The sequence below is a fragment of the Hypomesus nipponensis genome, chromosome 12, assembly GCF_054491055.1.
Source record: "Hypomesus nipponensis isolate SF chromosome 12, ASM5449105v1, whole genome shotgun sequence".
Taxonomy (NCBI): Eukaryota; Metazoa; Chordata; class Actinopteri; order Osmeriformes; family Osmeridae; genus Hypomesus; species Hypomesus nipponensis.
Genome location: NC_140372.1, coordinates 14,491,634 through 14,518,018, shown reverse-complemented (window position 1 = coordinate 14,518,018; position 26,385 = coordinate 14,491,634). Strand labels below are relative to the sequence as shown.

At 43.2% G+C, this 26,385-nt stretch overlaps 1 protein-coding gene across 3 annotated transcripts in view; it reads left to right on the top strand.

The window, feature by feature from the left end:
* The first annotated feature begins 11,289 nt into the window (after positions 1–11,289).
* The window catches only part of kif13ba (kinesin family member 13Ba), a 49,313-nt gene continuing 34,217 nt past the window's right edge, over positions 11,290–26,385 (top strand). For 2 of the 3 annotated variants that reach the window (XM_084667348.1, XM_084667346.1), the window contains exons 1-3: positions 11,290–11,407; positions 11,978–12,311; positions 16,922–17,015. In XM_084667348.1, the coding sequence (XP_084523474.1) occupies positions 12,242–12,311; positions 16,922–17,015 (164 nt within the window). In that variant the 5' untranslated portion in view covers positions 11,290–11,407; positions 11,978–12,241. Of the gene's footprint in view, positions 11,408–11,516; positions 11,658–11,977; positions 12,312–16,921; positions 17,016–26,385 lie in introns of all 3 variants that reach the window. The other variant, XM_084667347.1, reaches the window with a different exon arrangement.

Here is a 26,385-nt window from a genome sequence, read left to right as displayed (position 1 = left end):
TACGGATAAAAAATTTGGATCTGATGTGTCTGTGATGTACCTATGAAGATGTAGGCCTTTTATTTTGTCTTATATATATGTCTCATGTTGTCTCATATATTATACTGTATGTACTTGTTCTTGAACGAGATTGCGAATACAAGCGGCCAAAATGAGCTTTCTCCGCAGGGTGTCCGGTGAGAAGCTCGGTCATCCGAGAGGAGCCCAGAGTAGAACCGCTGATCCTCCGCATCGAGAGGAGCCTGTTGAGGTGGCTCGGGCATCTGATGAGGATGCCTCCTGGACGCCTCCCTGGTGAGGTGTTCTGGGCACGTCCCACATGGGAAGAGGCCCCGGGGAAGACCCCAGACACGCTAGAGGGACTATGTCTCTTGGCTGGCCTGGGAACTCCTCGGGACAAGCGGCAAATGACGGACTTGTTCTTGTATCTATTATTTAAATTTCACATGCCTTGCTATGTATTAGTTTGTATCATGTATCATGTTAGTATCATGTATGATTCTTACCGGAGATTGTACACAGCAGAATTCTTCTAAATGAAGTTCATAAAAACAAAGACATTGGCCGGGTTTCCCAGATTCGTTAAGATGTTTCTTAATGCTCAGAGCTTCTTAGGAGGGTTCTAAGAACGCTTTAGAATGCTCTTAGAACGCTCTTAAGAAGCTCTTAGTGTTTCGAACGAATCTGGGAAACCCGGCCATTGTCTATTTTACACTGATAACACTGTGTATCGTAACTCATGGGATGACCCTTGTCCAATCCAATTAATAGATTGGAACTAAGTGTAAATAACTGTTGTATTAACTACTCAAAAACAAAAGACTAATTATGAGTCAAGTTCATTTGATACAATATTTATTCATATTTATGTACATGTTAATTTACAGTGGCTGAACTCCCTTAAAGCTATTTGGATAGCTGGCAACCTCCATTTCTACATTGTCAATCTGAAAAAACCCACACAAATAATGTAAAAATGCTGAAGGGGCTTGCATGCCTGCTTCATAATGTTAGAGCCTGTACACCGATGTATCTATAATTGCTAGAACCTAAATTACAGTTAACCTTTAACTTCAGGTTTGTACGATGAGCTGTATGTGTGTGATATAATGTGGTTCAAGACTCAAAGTGGGGGTAAGACTAAAAAGTACTTTTCTGAGGGCAATTTATAACAATTTTTACATGCGTTTTTCTGGATTTTTTTGTCGCTGTTCAAATACATGTAAATGTGCCAATTAAATTATAGACTAATTACAGACTAATTTCTATGTCAGTGGGCAAATGTACAAAATCAGTAGGGGATCAAATCCCTCACTGTATTATTGATCATATGATAAATTATTATTACTTTTTTAATACCTCAACTGTAGTAACAAAACTGTAAACCGATCAAATTAAGGCCAAATAAATGTAAAGCCCTTTGTGTTGATAAGTGAAGCTGAAAACACTGAAACTGCTCATCTTCTCCAGCATCACAGGTATTTAAAACCCAGTCAATAAATTGTTTATGCTTAGAACAACACTTCAATAAACTCCTCAAAAAAAGTTTGGAAACGTTAATTCGGTCGATTATTCCTCCCCTTCAATTAAAACCAATTGGTAATGTATTTCATATTGTTGGAACGCTGTATGTGCCAGAGTGACCAACGCAAACATGTTTGTTTATATGGAACATTGCGGTATGAACATCTGCAAAAGAACAATAACATTTCACATGAAAGATATTACTGTTTAGTAACAAGGGCATGTACTTTCGTACAGTAACAATAATATTGGAGTAAAACAGTAGTAAGGCCATGTTCCTTTTCATGTAAAATGTTTCTTATTTTCTACCAAAATACCTGAATGCCTCCATATGGGTTCAATTCCCTTAGAGGGGAAATTAACCCAAGTGGCATTCACCTCCGAAACACTCCTCACTCTCCCTACACAATGCATTTATCTGTTCAGAAAATCATTAGATCATTTGTATCGTTTTAAGAGGCTCATTCTACCTTTTCTATATGGACGAATATCATTTTTATGGTTCACCTCATGCATACAAGTGTTAGTGTCCATATATAAGTGAGATACCGATACACTGCATAGACAAACACAAAAGATACATAGTATTACCTTCTTTTCAAGGGGTGAAATGTGTGAAATGGAACCTGCGTTCCTTCTGCCTTTCGTTTCTAGGACGAAACTTTGGTTGCTTCTTGGGGACAGAGAGTAATTTGTGCAGCATTATAGATATTATGACATACTTAATGGGGATATGGTGAGGGGATACATCAATATTAAGCTGCTCATTCTATATAGGCCAGAAGGATACTTAAGTAATAAAGATACAAAAAAATATAACTTAGAAATAATAATATAAGTTAAATTGAATTTGTACAATCATCATTTAGTATACCTGCTGCCCTGACGCAAGAACATTCTCCTGACACTCTTCTGGACTCAGATCACCCTCCTGGGTTGCCTGATCCTCAAGATCCTGGACTGAGAGGGAAATATGAAGTGTCAAGAGTAACTAAGCACAATATTTCAATCAGGCATCAACATTTATTGAAACCAGCATGGCATTCAACATAAATGCTTAAAAGCGGGAGCGAAAAGTAGGGATCAGTGCTGGGGATGCAGAGCAGGAGGCTGGGACCAGCGCTGGATGCAGAGCAGGGGGTTGTGACCAGCGCTGGATGCAGAGCAGGGGGTTGTGACCAGCACTGGATGCAGAGCAAGGGGTGGGACAAGCGCTGGATGCAGAGCAGGAGGCTGGGACCAGGGCTGGATGCAGAGCAGGAGGCTGGGACCAGCACTGGATGCAGAGCAGGGGGTTGGGACCAGCGCTGGATACAGAGTAGGGGGTAGGGGTAGGAGGCTGGGCCCAGCGCTGGATGCAGAGCAGGGGGTTTGGACCAGTGCTGGATGCAGAGCAAGGGGTTGGGACCAGACCAGCGCTGGATGCAGAGCAGGAGGCTGGGACCAGCGCTGGATGCAGAACAGGGGGTAGGGGTAGGAGGCTGGGACCAGTGCTGGATGCAGAGCAGGAAGCTGGGAGCAGCACTGGATGCAGAGGAGGAGGCTGGGACCAGCACTGGATGCAGAGCAGGGGGTTGGGACCAGCGCTGGATGCAGAGCAGGAGGTTGGGACCAGCGCTGGATGCAGAACAGGGGGTAGGGGTAGGAGGCTGGGACCAGTGCTGGATGCAAAGCAGAGGGTAGGGGTAGGAGGCTGGGACCAGCCCTGGATGTAGAGCAGGGGGTTTGGACCAGCGCTGGATGCAGAGCAGGGGGTTGGGGTAGGAAGCTGGGACCAGCGCTGGATGCAGAGCAGGGGGTAGGGGTAGGAGGCTGGTAGGCAGGAAGCACACACAGGGTACCAGGGGTTGTGGACCTGAAAGGCAGGCTGATAAATAGCTGTTCTGCTTTGAGATTTGAGGATGTTCTGGTCATAATAAACACTGATAAACATTGGATATGTCTAAGCATGTAATACAAATAGATGTTCCTATATGTAACTGAATGCAAAAAAGCATCAACCCAATCCAGTAACTAAGAACGTTAGCTAGCATCAAGGAGAACATCAAGGAGAACTCTGAACTCTGAACTCTGTTATTAATTAAAAACTCGCAAACATATTGCTTTGCAAACAACTTCTGACTTCAAAAGTGACCACATTCTAGTAATAAAATACACATATTTTGACAAAGCTTGCTACTTAAAGTACCTGTTTTGTTTGAAGCCTATGGAGGAACTGCGGGCGTGCTTGGACTGTACTGACTGGAACATGTTCATGACTGTTACAAATAGACTGGATGAGCTCACGGAGGCTGTGACATCATACATCAGCTTCTGTGAGGACTGCTGTATACCAACATGCACCAGGGTGAGCTACAACAACGACAAACCCTGGTTTACAGCTAAACTCAGAGGATGTACAAAGAGGCCGCGTTTAGGAGTGGGGACAGGGACAGATTCAAGGAGTCGAAGAACAGGTTTACCAAGGCGGTGAGAGAAGCTAAACGACAGTACTCGGAGAGACTAGAACATCAATTCTCTGCTAACAACTCTGCTTCTGTCTGGAGAGGGCTCAGGCAGATTACCAACTTCAAGCCCAGAGCCCCCCACTCCACTAACGACTCCTGCCCTGGCCAACGACCTGAATGAGTTCTACTGTAGATTTGAAAGACAATTGGACAGTCCTGAACAACCCCTTTCCACCCGTGAGGCCTCCCCCCTCCCCCCCTCTACAGTGACAACCCTCTCCATTCAGGAGAGAGAAGTGAACAAACTACAGCCTGTCTCAAGTCCTCCACCATCATCCCTGTGCCCAAAAAGCCAAGGCCAATTGGACATAATGACTACAGACCCGTCGCCCTAACTTCTGTGGTAATTAAGTCTTTTGAGCGCCTGGTGCTGGCACACCTTCAATCCATCACAGACCTTCTACTGGACCCCCTTCAGTTTGCCTACAGAGCCAACAGGTCTGTGGACGATGCAGTTAACATGGCCCTCCACTTCACCTTACAGCACCTGGACTGCCCAGCATCCTACGCCAGGATCCTGTTTGTGGACTTCAGCTCTGCCTTTAATACCATCATCCCTGCCCTGCTTCAGGACAAGCTCTCCCAGCTGAACGTGCCTGATCCCACCTGCTGGTTTACAGACTTCCTGTCTGACAGGAAGCAGTGCATTAAGCTGGGAACACAAGTCTCTGATTCCCGGTCCATCAGCACCGGATCTCCCCAAGGCTGCGTCCTTTCTCCTCTGTTCTTCTCCCTGTACACCAACAGATGCACCTCCAGTCATCCACCGTCAAACTCCTGAAGTTTGCGGATGACTTCACCCTCATTGGGCTAATCTCTGGTGGAGACGAGTCTGATGGGTGGGACAACCTACATTTACTTTTACATTTAGTCATTTACCCTTCACCGCTCAGCCATCTGACTAACCTAGAGCTCAATGCTCTGAAGACAGTGGAGATGGTTGTGGACTTCAGGAAGAACACAGCCCCACTCACCCCCATCACCCTGTGTGACTCCCCAGTCAACACTGTGAAGTCCTTCCGCTTCCTGGGCACTATACTCTCCCAGGACCTCAAGTGGGAACTGAACATCATCTCCCTCACCAAGAAAAAGCACAACATAGGATGTACTTCCTGCGGCAGCTGAAGAAATTCAACCTGCCAAAGACAATGATGGTGCACTTCTACACAGCCATCATTGAGTCCATCCTCACCTCCTCCATCACCATCTGGTACACTGTTGCCACTGCCAAGGACAAGAGCAGGCTGCAGCGTATCATCCGCACTGCGGAGAAGGTGATTGGCTGCAATCTGCTTTCCCTCGAGGACCTACACACCTCGAGGACCCTGAGGCGAGCGAAGAAGATTGTGGCCGACTCCTCCCACCCTGGACACTCCCTGTTTCAGTCAATCTCCGGCAGAAGGCTGCGGTCCATCATGACCAAAACCTCATGCCACACAAACAGTTTCTTCCCTTCCGCTGTTGGCCAACAGTTCACACTGACTTAATGACTTCATGTCTTAAAACTATTTGCATTTTGCAATACATTCAATTCCTGTAAGACTTGTATTTTATATTGTATTTTATATTGTAAATTGGCAACTTATATTTTATTTGATGGCAACATCTGACAGGGAGTCAGATGGCTGAGCGGTGAGGGAGTAGGGCTAGTAATCAGAAGGTTGCTGGATCGATTCCCCGCTGTGCCAAATGATGTTGTGTCCTTGGGCAAGGCACTTCACCCTACTTGCCTCGGGGGGAATGTCCCTGTACTTACTGTAAGTCACTCTGGATAAGAGCGTCTGCTAAATGACTAAATGTAAACTTATATCTTATTAGGGTTCCTCCGGTAGGAGGGAACCTATTATTTTTGTCAGTATTCTTATATATTTTTTCTTCTCCTTGCTCCCCAATATCTCAAAAAGTCCCTGGTCATACATTTTCTAATTTGGCACATTGATACTACATCCAAGTGGGTACCCCTACACCAAATATGGGCCACATTGGACCATAGGGGGCACCGCAGGCCACGCCCAAAAGTCAAATTTTCAAAGTGATGGCATCTCCACCCCATTACTCCAATTCTTCTGAAACTTGGTGTGCATGCTTCATTTTTCATGAGGAACAAAAAAGCCTCAGGGACCCATAAGGTCCGCCATGATGTATTTTCCTGTACAGTGATAATTTTGGAAAACCTAAAAAATTCCTTTTCTCTTGAACCAAGGTCTAATTGACTTGACATTTTGTACAGATATGTATCATTGACATATTTACAAAAGTTACTTAAGGCAATTGAATCAAATACAAAATGGCTTAAAGGGCTGTATTTATGTTAGTGTCCACATTGCCTCAATATGTTAGTGTCACTAAATCAAATGTAGTTTTGAAGGATGGTTCAAACCTAATAGGCTTTAAGGTGATACGCCCCGGAAGTACCATGCAAGGTTTCACCTTGATATGTCAAAATATGACTGAATTACAGCTGTTTGAACTTGGACCAAATCTGACAATGCTCGCCATTGGAGAAACTTTTTTTTCTCGGATACTGACCTTTTTGTAGTCCATGTCTGGGAATGGCTCAATTGGCTGAGATGTTGTGCTGTTAAGAAAAGGGTTGTAGGTTGAATACCAGTCAGAGGCATAGTTTTTTATTTCGTTTTTTATTCTGACAAAGCGGTTTCTAGTCTTCCGATAAATCCTCCAGGTGTAAAACATAGCAATGCATGTTTATTTGAGCCCACACTCTGATCATCTGTTTAGCGAGACTTTGTAAATCACTGCAAAACAAGCCAGAGTCACCACAGTAGCTAGCTATTTGTAGTCTACGCATGGTAGAGATAACTGTCATGGTTATCTCTGATTAAGTAAATTGATTGTTCAGGTGGATCACTTGCCTGTTGCACAAATTCATTTCAGTAACCCAAGCCAGGACACATCCCCACTGATGCTAGGCATGATTTGAGATTCCCTTCCATGTCAAGTTATGGCACTCAAAACAACCTTTTAAAAAAACTATGAGTAAGCTATTCTTTACAGCAGCAACCCAGTTACCCCGTTGTCCCGTTTTTTATAGTCATCAAGTCTCTCCTGCAGCCTTACATCCCCACCCGCCACCTACGGTCTTCTTCAGACAACCGGCTGGTGGTCCCACTGCTCAAGACCGCCCGATCCCAACACAAGCTCTTATTTTGCTTGGCCCCCCAGTGGTGGAATCAACTCCCCACCTCCATCAGACACACAGACTGTCTCTCCACCTTCAAGAGAAGGCTCCAGAAGCACTTGTTCCAGGAGTACAACGTTACTTAGGAATGGTTTGCTGAACCCAATGCCAGTTTCCTCAAGGATCACAATGACTCTTGCTTAGAGACTTGTTGCTCTTGTTGGTTAGTGGTAACTGATTTAAACTGTTGTATTCGCTGCGAAATGTTGTATTTTAGTTCATCCTATTTTAATTTTTACTGTTGCTTGCTTTTACAGGTACACTTGCACTTAGCAATTCATGTTGTTTAATTGTAACTTGCTTAACAACATGCTCTTATGGCTCTTCCCTTTGGCACTTATTTTTTGGTTGTTCACATTGTGTGCTTCTTGTTTTGGCTACCCGCAATGCTTTGGGGATATCTTGTTGTTATTATCAGTGACCTATGCACTTTGTGAAGCTCTCTCTTGGAAGTCGCTTTGGATAAAAGCGTCTGCTAAATGAATAAATGTAAATGTATAGGAAATGTACAAGCAGTTTTAACTGTGGCTGAATCTAACAATGCTTACCACAGGAGAAACCGTTTACTTTCTTATACAGTAACTGAATATGACAATAATTCAACACTGAGAATAGCTCAATGGGCTGGGATGGTGACCTGTTAAGTATAAGGTCGTAGGTTTGAACCCAGTCATAATATTTTGGCCAGTCATTGATGATCTGTTTAATTAAACAGGATTACATCATTCTGAAATACAATGCACAATTTCATGCAATTTCACCTAGAAATGTCAACCGTTTCTTAGCCTTTGTCCCAAAGCTGACCAAAGTTAACACTGCCCTTTCTATTCATACAATCTCAACACTTGGTGTGTAGCAGAGAGGATAGAGAGACTGACTTACATTTACATTTAGTCATTTAGCAGACACTGTTATCCAGAGCGACTTACAGTAAGTACAGGGACATTCCCCTCGTCCGCGCTCCCAGGCGCCTCCTTGTCCACGTTCTCAGGCGCCCCCATGCACGAGCTCCGGCCCCCAGGCCATCCCCCAGACCTGCCCCAACCCTCTGCCCTGCCTCCGGGCCGTCCCCCGGACCTACTCCGACCCTCTGCCCAACCTTGCGGGACGTCGGGTGACGTCCCTTGAGAGGGGGTACTGTCACGGCCACATCCGTGCCCCCCTGTTTTTGGTTTTGCCCTGTCCTAGTGTTTCCCTGTCATTGTCTTCACCTGTGTCTGGTTTTCGTTAGTGTCATTGTCTTCACCTGTGTGTCATTTGGTTCTGTGTATTTAGGTTTCTGTTTTGTGTCCAGTCTTTGTCTTGTCATTACTGCTACTGCTAACTGTTTGCGTGGTACCCTAATTGTTTCTCGTTTGCTATTAAAACCTTTGTTTTCAACATGGCTGCGTCCTCTCCTACGTTTGGGTCCTACCCCTCCACAAACCGTGACACAGACCACATATTTAAATTTAAGATTCCTATATTTTTATTGTAAGCACCTTCCTGCCAAAGCAAATTCCTTGTCTGTGCAAACTTTCATGGCGAATAAATCCCTTTCTGATTTCTGATTTCAGCTGGGAGGATTTGTCCTGAAGCAGGGCTGGGATGATGGTATTGAAGGCAGAGCTGAAGTCCACAAACAGGATCCAGGCATAGGATGCCGGGGAGTCCAGGTGCTGTAGGGTGAAGTGGAGGGCCATGTCAACTGCATCGTCCACAGACCTGTTGGCTCTGTAGGCAAACTGCAGGGGGTCCAGAAGAGGGTCTGTGATTGATTTAAGGTGTGCCAGCACCAGGCGCTCGAAAGACTTCATTACCACAGAAATCAGGGCGACAGGTCTGTAGTCATTATGTCTTGTTGACTACAGACCCGTTGTCCTTACTGTCTCTCTCAAGCTTTTGTGACGCTTTTGTGACACAAACACACACTGAGGCATCAGAGGATGGGTATGCAAACAGCCACACACACTGAGGCATCAGAGGACTCACTCACTCTCACACACTCACTCACTCAGTGAACAGGTAACTTAACAAGTGAGTTGAGACCCAACCACTGAGTAGCCAGTTTAGTTGCCTTTAAGAACAACTAACTTTTCAAATATTCCTGGGGTTAACCGCCTCCTGTGGGATTGAATATTATTCCTGCAAACGAGAACAGTCTCTCAACCGGAGCTGAAGAGGGGAGGGTTGTGTTAAATCGAACAAAAAGGAGCTTGATAAGTGGGTACTGCTGAAGAGAAAGCAGGTATTTTCTGGTGTCCTCCAGAAAACGAAGGGTTTCTAACTCAGCTTTGATCTGAAGACTGAACTTGTGAACTGTTTTTTGATTTGTCAAGAAAGTATTTCGAGTATTTTAAATACAAAATGACTCCACTCTAAAGTATTGTTACAAATTACATTAGATTTTTTACCCGCCCTATCAAATACCAATTACAAAATACTCAAAAGTCTTGAAATGTGTATTTCAAATACAAGTAATTGAAATACTGCCCATCTCTGACCATGCTCCTCTCGTATGCATGTGAGATTGGATATAAATACAGCACAAAAATAAATGTGGTGCTTGGAAATATATGTGGCGTTAGGAAATAAAAATCTCGAAAAATAAATGAATGTGGCATTAGGAATAAATTTTGTTTTTTCAAAAACGTCACTTTGAAATAAATAAATGTATTTATTTATTGATGTAGGTAAATGTATTTAGCTAGCCTATATAATTATATTATATATATATATATATATATATTGCCATCTTTTTAAATTTCAGGGTTTATTTCATAGCCATATTTATTTACTGATCTATTTATTTATTTATTTCATTATTTTGTGACCAACTCGGCGTTCCATAGCTACATAGGCTAACGACAAAAAAACGACCATCAATGGGGGGTAAACAGCAGCTTTGATACACAAACCTCTGGTCTGCTAACATTTGCATTTATGCATTTAGCAGACGCTTTTATCCAAAGCGAATTCCAAGAGAGAATTTCACATAAGTGCATAGGTCATCGATTATAACAACGAGATGGCCCAAAACATTGCGGGTAGGCAAACACGAAGACCTAAACTGATTTCACCTCGGTAACATGAAGCATACATTGTGAAACCAAGTAAGTCCTAAAGGGAAGAACAATAAGAGCATGTAGTTAAACAAGTTAAACAGCAAGAACCTCAAAAGTGCAAGAGTGTACCTGTGGAAAAAGCAAGCAAAAAAACTATATTTCACAGCGAGTACAATAATTTTTACAGTTACAACAAACCAACAAGCGCAAGTCTCTCAATAAGAGTTTTGTGATCCTGGGGGAAACTAACATTAGGTCCAGCCAATCATTCCTAAGTGCAGTTGTACAACACCTGAACAAGTGCGTCTAGAGCCTTTCCGTGAAGGTGGGGAGACAGTCAGTGTACACGTGCCTGATGGAGGTGGGGAGTTGTTCCATCATTTGGGGGGCCAGACCGGAGAACAGCTTGTGTTGGGACCGGGCGCATATGCCTGAAGATGGCACCATTTACCATGAATGTTGTCTTTTTCGAGAAAGCATTTGATTATTAATCGCTGTTATTTGCTTTGTGTATGCTGTGAGTGTCTACAACATAAAAAAAAAAGCCAGATGACTTGGTTAAGTAGGCAACGATAATGAAACTGGTAACAATAAATACCTACATAAACCCTGTCAAGTATGGTATTGGAATATATATATATTTTTTTTTATATATATATTTTTAATATATATCTTTAATATATATTTTTAATTTTTTTTAAGGGGGTTTATTACAATTTTGACCAAAGAGCTGCTTATGGGTTTGGGGGTTACAGCCATGACAATAACTTTTCTCCAAATCATTTTAATTTGTTTTTACTCACCGTATAACCAGGTCCTACCGAGGCTATATAGTTTTCAGACTCACATGGCATTACTTTTTTTTTCGATGTCCAAGACATTAGATTACATGGCCTAGACATTTGTCACAAACGTGCAGCTAAATTAAAAAAATAGAGCCTACATATTATTAATATTATGTCCCAGGGCCATATGTAAATTGCACCCCAAAGATTTTGGGCGTATTCTGAGAAATCTGTTCTCGACACTTTCGGTCGGCAGAGGCGGGCACGAGGTAATTTCTACTAGTCGCAAGCTTGCAGAGAACAAACAGAGCAGCACGGGACTGTGAGGCACACGATCCGGTTGAAAATGTAATTGCTTTTGGGTAATGTTTATCGAGTGTATCAATAACACTACCAAAACTTCATTATTGTTCAAAATATGTGTTTTCAATGCGTGTATGTATGCATTTTATTGCAGTGTCAAGTTGACTAAAGCTAACTATAGTAGGAGACTACTTAACTGAAGTCTTAGGTTGGGTCTGTCAGTGCCGACCTAACCCGTTACTTCTAACTGTGCTAGCCAGCTCGCTAGCTGATGAGCTACTTCAACTGGGCCCGAGTAAGTGGATTGGTAGCTACGAATGTTGTTCCGTTGTTTATGTTTTGAACATTCCCTGGACATTCGTGTCTGGTACATTAGTATTTTCTTGGTAAATTCGAACATGTCATTGTTGTTTGCAAGACAAGAGACACGGGTTTAAAAGGGCTGTTGGGTTGTTTGTAGTTAGGATCAATTGATCTGAGCTAGCTACCCGGCCAAATTAGCTAGCTAACTACAACTGCAGTTAGTGGTATAGCCAAGTAGCTTGCAGTACCTACTATGGACAGGTAGCCGCTCTTACTATCATAACGGTATATATCTGCTTTATGTATTTACAGCTCCGTCTCTTCACCGGGAACATGTATTAGACAACGTGCAAGAAGAGCTGCTCCAAATTCTTCAGTCCATTGTTGTTGAAACGATGGAGAATGTGCCTATGGACTAACCCTTGTACGCTAGGTAGCTAGCTAGCTGGCCCATCAGCTAGCGCGACATATCAATTATTCTGAATGATTGCGACTACAGTTCACTTGGGATTACTTTAACCTGCGGGATACCTAACTAATCGCGGGACAGGCTGTGTCTGTCAGACCGTGGACGCAATGGGGGAGACCAGTCTCAACGAGTCAAATGTGAAGGTTGCTGTCCGTGTTCGTCCTATGAACAGGAGAGGTGAGTGAGCGGCATTTTATGTTTTTCTTGCATGCCACTGAGATTGACACCAAACTGATGAAATTACATTACAACCACTCTTGTGAAATAGCCTCCCTATTAACCTTTCAACAAATCACGGTTTGAACCTAGGGTTCGATCCCTGATTATGGCAGGACAGTCAGTTAGAATCATACTGTTATGCAGTAGTGGAGATGCATAGGAAATAATAATCGACGAACGTTTCCAACAAATCATAATGGTGACAAGGAGGGTCCAAACAGTTCAAAATAGCAGACGGGCAGAAGAGGTGTCCGTGTGATTTGGGCCAACAGCACGATAAGAAGTCATGAGCAGCATTATTTGTGTTAGGAGAGCATTCGTGCGTGACAATGCCAGAATAACCATCATTCATTTTTATTGAGACGTGAGGTTCACTGGATCACAGTGATAGACATGAACATGTGTTCTCACCCTTTTTATAACACAAGCCGGAGTAATGAATGTATAGTTACATGCCTCCCGTTAATGAAGCCGTGCACACGCTCAAGCGGTTCGGACAATTAAATGGCAAGCTTGAATAACGCTCAGAGGGAGGGAATGACATTTTAGCCGTGTGTTGCCAAGTCGAATTTAGCCGTGGGAGACCATGTATCTAGAAGTACAAGGTTTTGGCGAAGCGGAAAATGAGGTCCACAATGTAGCAGAGAAGTCACGTGTCCCCCGTTCTGAGCGTAGAACTCGGTCACAAGACCTCTATTCAGGACCGCGGTTCATTTCTGCTCACACCGAACGGTTTTTCTAGCAAGGGAACAAGTCCAATGTCCTACTTTGAGGGTGTCGCTTGAAGGGACTTATCTTTCAAAGTAGACAACTCTATCAACGATCAGTATTCAAAACCGCATATTTACATAAATAGATCTTATTACATACTTCATGTTTGTGTAAGAGTGCGCGCGTGCGTGTTAACTGGCCTTTGATGGACAAAGGCAGGAAGGGAGACGGCCTAAGTGGACTTTTCTAACGTTGCATAACTTGCTATGTTCTCATGGTTATTGCATTTACTAAAGAGCCTTCGAAGAATATAACTCATTCATCACGCAGCCAGGAAACACACAGCCTTTCCACTTCCACATTGTAGTGTCATAGCGTTTTATTGTACCAGTCCCAGTTCCCAGGTCAGTGGTGGAATATAATGTTCCAGTTTCATGGATGGAAGAGAAATGGAAAGAATGAGTTGTCAGAGTAGGGCTGGGCGATACCAATTTTTATCGAAGTAATTACTTCCCTCAATAAAGATATTCTAACATTAATAAATGTTCAATAATATCGATGATGTCGATAGAGAACATTTAGGTACAGCAGTCCATTTAATTTTTTGCGGAGAAATGGTAGCCTACGTTCACTAAAATATACTGAGCACCTCAAGTGGAGTAGTTAATGTTATTCGAGGAAAATGAGTCTTATTGCCGATAACAGTGGCAGCGATAGCCAATGGCGAGGGAAATTATTGATAAAAAGGGTTAGTCTTCTTTAGTTATTTGGAAGTGGTTTGGCTTTTTGAAATCCGACAAAGAGCAGAGCAATGTTCGGTGCAAATTGTGTAGTAAACAAACAGGTGGCTACCAAGTCTGGTAATACAACAAACCTTTTTTACCACCTGAAGGAAAATCAATTGTTGGAACATGCAGAAAGTGTGAGTTCGCTACAAGGTATTGATAAATGCAAGGTTTTAAAAAGCTTAAGTCACTTGACCCCGGGTACGTGCTCCCTGCCCGCAAACATTTCTCTCACACCGCGCTGCCTAAACTTTATGCTGAGAGTAGGGAAAAAGTTGAGGAAGAGACTTATTTCGCTACTACTACGGATCCGTGGTCTATTGTTATAAAATGGAAATATAAATATCTATATCGATAATTTTTTACCCATGTCTCCCAGCCCTATGTCAGAAGACTACTCATATATAAATTGTGGGGGAACAATAGCAGGTGGAATATTCAGAGTTAATGTCTATTAATTAAGACTCTGATTCTTTCCCTCCTCTTATAACAGGGCCCAGGGTTTTCCAGGAGACCAGTACTGGTGCTTGGCTTGTTCAGTTGACCCCCAACCCTGAATTATTTGTCATAAGTAACAGTTAATAAAGTGAAGGTCGTTGCTTGCTGCATATTTGCTGATTATGTGGCTAACTCACCCCATTTACACCCAGCTCATCAACAGTGTATTTGTCACTACTGGAAATTGAGGAGTAAGAAATTGAATGGTGGGAGGAAGAGAGAAAAAGGCAGGAGAGGAAATGAGGACAAGGGGCAGAACAACAGGATAGGAGAGTGAGAGAGAACAGAATAGTAAGGGATACATGTAGGAAGAGATGGTGGGAGGGATGAAAAGATGGAGGAAGGTTGTAGCCTGAAGGGTTAGCCACATTCAGGTCCAGACCTTTGACAAATGTTCCCCCCCTTCCACACATTAGCATGTATTATTCAAGGGGTTTAAAGACATGTTTTTGACAGGCCTGGATATAATATTAGAGCAGGACAAGCAGACTATTTATGCTGTAGCCTCCCCCAGACCCCCGTCTTCAGCCCCAAGAAAGGGGGAAAGGAAGACTAGTTGGACATGATAGAAAAAGGGCTATTCACCCAGTGCACTGGGACTGCCTGCTCCTCTTCATCCTGCCCTTCAAAACCTCCAACCCCCTATCCCACAACTCCCACACTAATGCAAAACTGTTTTTCTGGTTTGCATAGACGGATGGATTAGCATTTCTTCTAGTTTTACCTGGTGTGTGGGTGTGTTTGAAAATAATTAAGGGAGTACATGGCACTTGTACGCCCTAAAACAACTTTTCAAGGAACTAGAAGGATCCTTCAGCACATTGCTAACTGCATTTCTGCCTCAGGAACTTTCCTCAGAAGATTAGGCAAATTACTCAGCTGACGTATGCACCGTATGCCATGCAAAAGTGGCAGACAGGCATCATTATTGTGCAAGCCTGCTATTTTTAAATTGTTGTTACAATTTTTTAAGCTTCCCCCGGCACTGTTTTAGGGTGTGAAAAATGTATCACATACCAGAGATTTTAGAATACATTTTGTCATTGCGGGTTGCTCATTCTGATTGCCGCTTTATCTTTAGTATAAATGTTTAATGAGGCCTGGACTTCATGGATGCTCTATCGTATGTTCTTCTGTTTTCCTTGCTGATGTGTTTGCAACCACAGAATTTTAAGAATGACAGTTGAAATATTTACTGAAATACTTATGCTCTTGCAAGAACTCCACCAGAATCGATCAGAAATGTTCAACACTGCAAGCTCCACCCGCAAAGTTTCTGTATTTTGGAAGGTACTTCCTCCAGAGCAGGGACTTATTGGTTCCTGCTTTTGCACCCCTCAATTTAGACCCTGGTTCCTGCAGTGGAAAACACAGGTTTGTTCCATGGGAAGGTCCAGAGGTGGAGTTTGACATTGTTTCTCCTTCTTTAAGAATGTGCAAAAATATGTCCATGTTGGACCCTAAAAAAACTAAATACTCCCAAGGGCGATTAACCGGTTGGACTAATAAGTTGTTTGCTAGGTACAGACAAAGCTAGTGTGACTACAAAAAGCCTCCTGACAGTAAGGAACAACTCCTCAATAAAGCAAAATACATACAGGGATACATCAGTAGTTTCTTTGCATCGTACAATGGTTCAGGCTGACAGGGTGTGTAGACATAATACCCCGACTGATGCTGATTTTTAAGCGACAATACTACTATTAGGGAGCAAACTATTTCTTATCAAAATCAGACGATAATCTTTATACAGTTGGGTCCAAACGTTTGAGACCACATTGAACATGTAATGGGGGAATTGACTGAGAAAGCTAAGCATTCTCTGACATCACCAGAAGTTCTTTGGAACATTGTCAGATCATGCTGGCATAACATGGGTCATCAGGTTTAGTCCAGACATGCTCCAGGCAAGTTGTCATTAAAGAAAAACAATTCAGAAATAGCTGAATTTGTCAAAGATCAACTTTTCACTCAGTGTTTAAGTTGATACTATTTTTAAATGGAAAAAAATGAATTACCATCAAAACAAATGTAAAATAGAAGAACATTGTCTAGTGATCTGAGACCTCTGGATCCTAGTAGGCCTATGCACAAACCATTGTTAATTAAATTTTTTGTATTTTGTATTTTTTTGCAATGATCCTTCAAATGGTGGTAGTCAATTTGGTTTTCAAACACTTGTTAGTGAAGAGAAAGTGTGGAAAGGGGCGTAAAGCAACGGGAGAAAGAGTGAGATGACCCTGTTTTTAGGCTAGCAAGCAGTACAGCTGCTATACAATAATTAATGCGTCTATTATTGGGCTTTTTTTATGGCTTAACTGTCTGCAACCTACTAAACACAGTGAGTTAAAGGGCACAGTGAATAAAGAAAATGAAAGTCATAATCGCACAAGAGGGTACAATCTAACTTAGATCGTTACTGCTGTAGTGTGTATTGTATGAGTGTGAACTGTGGACTAGCCTTGTCATTTGTGACTTAGTGACTCAGTTATAGATCAAGATACTGTCCAACCCTAGGCCACCACAACAAATACAATAAAATTGACTGTTAAATGACTGTTCTTTGTCTCACAGAAAAGGACCTAAACACAAAGTGTGTGGTGGAGATGGACAAGAACCAGACCATTCTTCATCCTGCCGGAGGCAACCTGAGCAAAGGAGACTCCAGGTGTGTGTGTGTGTGTGTTTGAAGGGGAAGTGAGTATGTGGTTGTAAGTCTGGGACTACATGTCACAAAATTAGCTCGCTCTAGACAGAGGTTTGTCAATCACCTGCTGAGTGAGGGGAGTTTTGGGTTCAAAATGAGGGGGGTGTTAAATGTGTTTGTCAGAGAATGTTAGCAAGAGACAAAGACGGGCGAACAAGTGTGTATGAGAGATGTTATAAGTGTGTGTGTGTGTGTGCAGCAGGCTGCCTGCTGCTTGTCCTCCCATCCTGCCGTGTGTTGGGGCATAACTCTCCTCCTGCTGACTTCCTCCCTTATTCTCAGTCCTTCTGTTGCCTTGACAGCAGGGTGGGGGTGAGGGGGTTAACTCGGGTTCACCGACACCGACCGTGGTGTCCCATTTATAAAGAGTGGTATTAGAATGGATAATAACAAAATGGGGGGGTTCACATAGCATCTGTCGGCCATAAAGGTTTCTCGCAGACGTTTATGAGGGTAAACAAGAGAAGCGCTGTCCTTCCTTTTCTCTTTCTCCATCTTTCTCTTTACTTTTTATGTGTCCGTGCGTGGGAGAGGGGAGTTTCAACTTGGAGAACGAGTGTGCAGCCTTCTTGCCTTTCCAACAGACAGTTAAAATACGAGGTTCACTTCATGAAGCCTGCTGCTGGTCTGAATACTTGGGCATCCCACTCTTACACCTGTTCCTACTTTGTGAGTTTGTGTGTGTGTGACATTGAAGTGTGTGCGGCACATCTTTGAAAAGTGAAAAATTGTCTGTCCCATCAGTGCTGAATTGTCTGGAGCTGTAATTGTCATGTAACTTTATTCTTGCACTACCTATCGCTCCCTCTCTTACAATCTTTCAGATAAATAAAGGTCTGTGTTAACAATGCTCTATAGTGCGAGTATTTCCCTTGCATTTGTGTCTAAAAATAGGTACGTACGAAGTTGGAAAATAATTTACAAGCACAGTGCTTGAGTGATGGGCTGTTGTTAATACACGGAACAGCGCGATAAAGTGAAGCATACCATTGATTTCACGTGGAAAGCAAGTGACGGGGTCGCAACTGCACGATGTGAACATAGCATGATGGCGCTTAACTTTATGCAAATTAGAGCAACAATTCGCAACCAATGGGCCAGAGCCACATAAAAACAGAGTTACGACAGTCTTTGATCTCGCAGACACGTGATCACTTGGTTCAAGTAGCTGGCAATATAAATACTGCTGGCAACCTATTTGAATGGTTTTCGACGGGACAGACAGCAGCACCATCTCGATTTACTGACATTTTTGCACACATAATATCAATTGGTTACTGGTGTGTTGTATCATGTATATGTCTGATACTTTATTAACATTTGTTATTTATTAACTTATAACACTAGGCAGCAATATTGGAACACAGAGATAGAAATGGCTATGCTAGCTACCATACTGTAGCTCACACCAGCAACTGCTCAATTTAAGACAAGATAGTTCAATAGTTTGGTAAATAGAACAGAATATACAAGGCAACCAATTGCATTCAATATCATTTTTTATTATACAATATGTCCAGTGAGAGGGTCGAGTTTGTTTTTACTAAGTGGACCTGAAATTCCTGCCGAGCGTCAACAGCTAGCTGGACAATAGGGGACCCCTTAAGCTGCAATTCATTGTTGCTAGCTCGAATCAGATGTACTAACTAGGCTAAATGGAGAAAACTAACTTTGTATGCCAACAAACACCAATAAATACAACAAATTTGACAGACTATAAACTAACGGACTTCAGGTTATGATACACGTGCTCTCAAGCTAGTGTAGCCAGTGTGTGGTGAAACTCCTCAAGTATGTAACAAGTCACCCACGTCAACAAATCGCTAGCTTTTTGTTGGCGTAGTTGGTAGTGGTTGCGCTTGGAAGTTGAGAGGTGGCAGGTTTGACTCCCGGTGGGAGTGAAAATTGGCTGGTATGCCTCTGACGGAGCTTGCAAAACCATGTCTGTTACAGTGGCTACAGTAAAAGTGTTGCTTACGTTGCATACTAGACCTACAGTCTAGCTCTAACTGCATTTATAATCTAACAAACTATATCCTACGATCAGTGGTGGCGATAACGCGTTACTTAGTAACACATACTTACTTAGTAACACATACTTGCTTAGTAACATGTTACTCTAATCTGACCACTTTTTCAATAACAAGTAATCTAACGCGTTACTATTTCCAAACCAGTAATCAGATTAAAGTTACTTGTCCAAGTCACTGTGCGTTCCCATTTTGTCATTAATGGTAAAATATATATTTGATTTCTTCTTGTGTCTCTGTGAGTGAAGTCAGGCAGCCTATGCGACAATAAGTCAAGTTTTCACTTTTTCAGCTGGACTACATGGATATGGATTGATGTTTTTGGTTTGCAGTAGGGCTGAACGATTAATTGCATTTGCAATAATATCGCAATGTGACTAAACAAGATTTTAGGTGTGTTCAACTTCATGCAGCGCCAGCGGCGCCTGTAGTCGGCTGCCTTGAAACTGAGAATACCATTGGCTGCTTCAAGTTAGCCGGGCTGCAGGTGACGCCGGGCTGCATTAAGTCGAACTCACCTTTTGTAAGCGCAAAGGCTGCGATTTTCCTTGGTTACGTGACACGGGAGAGTAACGCAGTTTGCAGACGAAGGATCAACTTTGCACGTTACACTTTACCTTTACGATTGGCCTCAGGATCAACAGAACCTGACACTACAGACACCAATTTTGCCTATAAAAAAGATGGTGAAAGTATATAAAAAGTATTGTGCAAAACAAGCCTGGCTAACGTTGCTACCTCACGGGGCAACACTACCAACCTAAATCGGCCCTAAAAATAACACCACAAAGCCATGTACGATGCATAGCTAACATATTTAACACCTGTGTGTCAAATAAGCCAAATAAAACCCAACAGGATCACTCAATGTTTCAAAGCCTAACTCCATATTCATGTCCGAAATTACTCAAGCAGTAACAGCATTCATCACGAAATATATGATGCCCCTCAGTGATACACATACAGTAGGATCACTATGGCTGTCAGTGCTATACTGTATGTTAGGCTACTGACTGGATCATAAATGTTCAGACAGTGTTTCTTTTTCTTTTAAGATTTAACCTTTAGATGCGTGAGTTCTAAATATTTCCGACTGTCCCCACAGTTTTCCCCCCCCCAAAACGGTAGCTAGCTATAGTTAAGAAAGTGAAACCCACATGTTATTAGCCTACGTTTAGCTTTGATTTACCAAAATATTTGCAAAGCGGTACAGGCGGTATGTTTTCCCGAATTTTTCTGAACTTAGTGTGTTAAGTTGCTGACTGGAGATCAGTAGTATACATCTATTAACAATAAATCATATAATCGCATATTAAATCGCAATAGCACTATTAGTCAACATAATCGCAATTGGCATATTTTCCTAAATCTTTCAGTCCTAGTTTGCACTCTCTATGAACTGAAAGGTTGTTCACATTTAGCAATATATGTGTAATGTGTAGTTTGAAGGTAAATGAAAATATAAGGAGAGCAGTCGCTCTTGCACACAACACTGGTTGATGATATCATGAGGTCAGTGTTGACCTTTGACCCTGTCCGTCAATCAGCAGCACGTGATCTCTCAAATGTCATGCATCTTCATCACAAAGCTCTGTGTCTGCGTGATAAGGATGTAGGTCAAGAGCAGAACCAAACCTACAGTACCGCCCCTGTCACATCCACCTCACCTTCCACAAGTAACACAGGGGAAAAAAAGAGAGAGAGAAGGGGGATAGTGCAAGAGAGAGGGAGCAGGCGCATGAGAGAGAGCCTGAGTACAGGAGAGAGCAAGAGAAAGACCAGGTACAGGACAGAGAGAGCAGGTGTATCAGAGAAAGGGGTGGGTGTAGGAGAATGTGCAACAGGGGGAGGGCGGGAGAGTATGGAAGAGGGAGGGAAGAGGAGCAGCCATGCAGAAACTTATTTTTTAAATGACACCCACCAGAGCAGCGGAGGGAGGGATGCAAGACTACAGTGCTGGGGATGGGGGGGGGGGTTGCGAGTAAAGCATGCTCTCTAATCTCCTGACTGTCTCCTTCTCTTCTCATTGGCTGCCTGACCATGTCCTGTCTTGGGGTGTGAGACGGGAGTGCTTCCAACCCTCCACACCCCCTCGAGCTAGGACTTGACTCACCCTGACAGCTGTCAGTGTGGTGAACGTCAGTCTGAGTGGGGGGGATAGAGCTGAGATGTACGGTCGGGGCTAGGGTTTAGGGCTGGGGCTCGGTTATAGGGTTGATTTTTTTTTAGTATAAAATTGTTTTTTATAATGGTTAAAGACTCCGGTGGAGAAATAAGAGGAGGATAAGGAGGTAGAGGCAGAGAAAGAACTGAGGAGAAGCCTGAGATAAAATATGGCAGAGTAAGGGTGGTTAAGAGCGAGGGGGAAATGGACAGCTAGATGGATGGATAGACCAGGGAAAATAAAAAGCAGAGCTCTCTCCCTGACTCGTTGAAGCTTCTCCTCCCCCACCAGCCTGATCAGAGAGTAAATCAGGGCCTCTTCCCTAGGAAGGCCCCAGCCCTACCAGAGATGGAGCTCAGAGCTCACACAAGTTAGCATGATGAACAGCCGTCACTGGGATCGGTAAGTCCCTCTAGGCTTATGTATGGAATCCACGTTTTAGGTGGAAACCTATCTTTGCTGGTGCCTTAGAGATGATGTGTTTAACCCCCTGCAAAATGACTGCAAAATTGAGTCAGACTCTGTCTCGCCACAGTGTTGGAGTGTTTTGTATACACAGAGGGAGAATTGATGCTTCAAGGGCATTCTAAGAAACATGGGTAAAGGAAAACTGGTGTTTCTCTGTGAGTATATGGGTCTGTGTGTTTTGTGTGCATTGGTGTGCACTTACATGCGTGCCAGCTTTACGACTCCATTCTGTCCGAGTCCGGTAGGTTCCTTCATCCAATGACAAAAGAGAGGAAGATGCGGAGAGGAAGGAAAGGAGCAGGAGCTAAGAGAGGGAAGAAAATTAGCAAGCCATGTTAATGTTTCCTCACAGGACTCTGCTAAAATTTCTGTTATGCTTACTAACATAAATGCCGCTTAAAAAATTGTGGTATCTTTTGTGGGTCACCATGTAAACTGTAATTACATTTTTTACTCATTTTAGGAGAAAACAAGTTCACTTCTTCAGCCATCAGTAAAGAGTTTGGAGCACCCATCGAAAACTTTCATATTGTCTTTTCAGCAAATTTAGAGCGCAAGTCACGTGATAGCATAGCGCAGTGACAAGGAGTGATTGACGTCTGATTTGAACTAACTTTATCTAAAATTTGCATTAAAGTTAAGACGGTGAAGATGAAGTTTAACTGGTTATGTAATGTTGGATAGAACTTTAGACCGGTCACTATCAGTATGTGCCTGCCTGTTACAGTAGGCACATACTGTGCAGTTGGCAAATTATGAAGCGTTAAGTTAAGAAATTAAACAGTTGGGGTGGGAATCTTTTGGTACCTTACAATTCTATTCAAATCGATTCTTGGGGTCACGATTTGATTAAAAAACAATTCAAGTTAAAAAAAAAAAGGCGACTGAATCGGGATTAGAATGTGAATCGATTTCCCCCCCACCCCTATTAAACAGGTGAGCACCATAACGATTATTTGCACAAAATGCACTCACATATATTTTGAAGTTGCACAGATACAATTTTGGGAGCATATCAATTTCAATCCATGAATAAATGTTACTGGTGACTTGATGTACAGCCTATCAAAATGTTGATGCAACATTGCATTGAAGCCCTATTCTTATAATTGGATTGAATTCTGTGTGTTTGTCAAGTAAGGGGGTGGAGAGTAATTGGATGCAAATAATTTATTTAGAATGTCAACATTCTTGTATTTTAAAAAGCATTTGAACCTGATGACGTCTAAGGCTCTGTGCCAGACCTTCTGCGGTAGAATTCCTCCTGTGGTTCTGAGACAGCTGATGGAACTCAGCACAGATAAGAGGAGATGGGCTCAGCAAGAACTGTAATCACAGCTGTGCTTGCGTTTGTTGTTGTATAGTTTACATGAGACATTGTGTGACAATATGCCTGCTAGGCTGGCAGCAGCTAGCCTGGCTCTGCACTCCTATGTACTTCTGCTCAATTTTGATTTTGCTTCTGTACTAGGTCTGGCCATGAGGTACATAAGTCAGATGTCTCCGGTTAATTTTCTACCGGCCAATTAGCAAACAGAGGGAGTGGCGCTAGTTTGTGTTGTAGTTCCGTAATGGCGGGGAGAAAGATGCAAGCTAAATTCAATCCGTTGTAGCAATGCTGCCGAATATCCATAAGCTAAAGCCGAAGCAAGAACAAGTTTTGCAGAGTTTTGTTGGTGGCCATGATGTTGTGGCCCTCCTCCCCATGGGGTTCGGGAGCAGTTTGATTTTCCAGCTACGGCAGCTATCTCAGTTACAGTAGTGGTGAAGGAATTGGCTAAGGCGAATGCTAGCAATTGGCTATGGCAGATCAGAGTGGCTCTGGGCAGATCCAATAGTTTTTAACTTCAACAGAGTACCCGCCTACAAGGAAGTCAACGCTTGTCAATAGAGCAAGGCCAGACTCTGTACAAATTAAATGTACGAGAGTCTGGTTAGGACCAGGCTTGGCAGCAGCTACAATAAGCCAATATCTGTTCCAGCATGAGGATGGTCTGGTGCTTGGTCCAGGTGTGGTAAACTGTCCTCAGTGTTGTGAATCGGGAAGTGCTTGAACAGAACCAGCAAAACCTGAAAACAACAAGACCCAACGACATTAAACCAATAAACAGCTTTACAAAGATCTTTGTTTCAATCGCCCCATGGTGAAAAATACAAGGTCATGTTGAAGCTGTCCTCTGCTCAATCCCTTTGAGTTGTGTGCTGAAGAGCCTTTGTGTCTGTAACCCTTCACATACCTCTCTCTCTCGTGCCAGTCACACCAGGTCAGATGAGTGTTAGCACCAGAGATGAGCAGGGTGTGCCTTTTGGTGATGGGTTGGGGGGAGCAGCTGCCACATACTAGCACTCCTCAGGGCCTGTCTCTTTCAGCAGACATAAACACAAAGTCCTGCTCATACACTCTTTCGGATCATAGAACTGTGAGCTACTGAGTACACACACTCATATCCATCTCTCTTTCTCTCATTCGCTTGCTCGAACCCTGGCGGGAGGGCAGGGATTGGTGAAGGTCAAAGTAACACTCTTGTTTAGGAAGGGTGTTGGCCAAACCATTAAATATGTGAAACACCCACACATGAGGGTGTGCTTCATCCTGGGTGTGCTGCATCCTGAATAGCATACTATTGCTTTCTCTCACACATACACACTTAATTAATCTGACTGTGAAAGTGAGAATAATTGTAAGAATGCAGTAAGTTACAGGCCCATGATAACAGCTGCCACTGACACACACCTGCTTTATATGAGCAGGTGTGTGCTTATATAAATCAGCAAATACAAACATTTTCGTGAACACAGGCTACACCAAGGGTTTACACTGCAGCATTTAAAGTGTTATGCACTAGGGGTGGGAATCTTTTGGTACCTTTCGAATTGATTCGTTGGGTCACGATTCTATTAAAAATCCATTCTCGATTTTTCCAAGAGGCGCAATTTTTAATATATATATATATGTATATATATTCATATTCAAAGATTTCTTGAAATCACATCTAGTCATCCGTCTGTCAAACTTCTGAAGTTTGCGGATGACACCACCCTCATTGGGCTCATCTCTGATGGGGATGAGTCTGACTACAGGTGGGAAGCTGACAACCTGGTGACCTGGTGTAGCCAGAACAACTTAGAGCTCAATGCTCGCAAGACAGTGGAGATGGTTGTGGACTTCAGGAAGAATACAGCCCCACTCACCCCCATCACCCTGTGTGACTCCCCAGTCAACACTGTGAAGTCCTTCCGCTTCCTGGGCACCATCCTCTCCCAGGACCTCAAGCTCTCTCACCAAAAAAGCAGAGGATGTACTTCCTATGGCAGCTGAAAAAATTCAACCTGCAAAAGACAATGATGGTGCACTTCTACACAGCCATTATTGAATCCATCCTCACCTTCATCCCCGTCTGGTACGCAACTGCCAAGGACAAGAGAAAACTGCAGCGTATCATCTGCACTGCTGAGAAGGTGTTTGGCTGCAATCTGCCTACCCTCGAGGACCTGCACACCTCGAGGACCCTGAGGTGAGCGAGGAAGATTGTGGCTGACCCCTCCCACCCTGGACACTCCCTGTTCCAGCTACTCCTAAGTAGCGGTAGGCTTCAGTGCTTCAAAATGCCTAAATGGAGAGGGATTGTGGACGAGGTAAATGTAGATGTCAGCAAACGTCTCTAGTGGAGTAAGCAGTTCACAGTTTTAATGTGCAGTTCACATTAAATAGGGATCCAAACCTATAGTATCTATTTTTTTTAAATAGTGTTGTCCAATTTTCGTCGGTGGTTATGTGTGCTACTTTCGTGTACAACATCATTCATTCTCACTGAGGAGACCCGAGGAGAGGCTGCAAATCGGTCCTAAAGATGGCGGCCGAAACAAAAAAGTCACGTGACTGAAATCCATGAATACATATTAAAAAAAAAATATATATATATATATATATATATATGCATGCACTCTAATGCCACTTGACATGCAACTCAAGCCTCAACCAACACAATGATGAAGTGCCCAGCACAGTCCTCCAGGTTAGTCCGACATTGTGCATGAGATGCTGTTCTGTATCCAGTCTCATGTTCTCACACACAACTTGACCATCCCTACTGACTGGTGAACTGACTGACTCCATCCTCGACCCTCCACTGACACACACACACACACACACACACACACACACACACACACGGTTACAGCTATATGGATGTGGCAACTCACGGATGTCACTTGAATGGATGTGACAACACACAGGCCCATGCATCCACACACATTTTCACAAGCCGTACAGAAACATACACACCATCTCTCTTTGTCTCACAGACATACACCCTGTTGCTATTCTTGTTACTGTGGTGTGGTTATGGTGTGTGGGATTTCAAGTTGATGGCTAATGACAGGACCAGCCTGGGGGGACTGTAGACCTCCTCTCACCATCCCTCATTTTCTCCCTCTCCATCCCTCCTCTTTTTTCTTCTCCACCCCTCCTTTTCTTAACTGTCCATACCCTCAGCCTGTATCTGTCCCTCCATCCCTCAGCCTCCCTCTCCTCTTCCTCCTCTAAAAGGCTGTCCTTATTTGACTGGCTGAGCAGAGACATTGGTGCTTAGGTGTCTCGATTGGGTTGCAAATGTCTAGCCCTTTTACGTTGTGAGTGTATTGGCTTGGCCTATGTTTGGTCATTTGT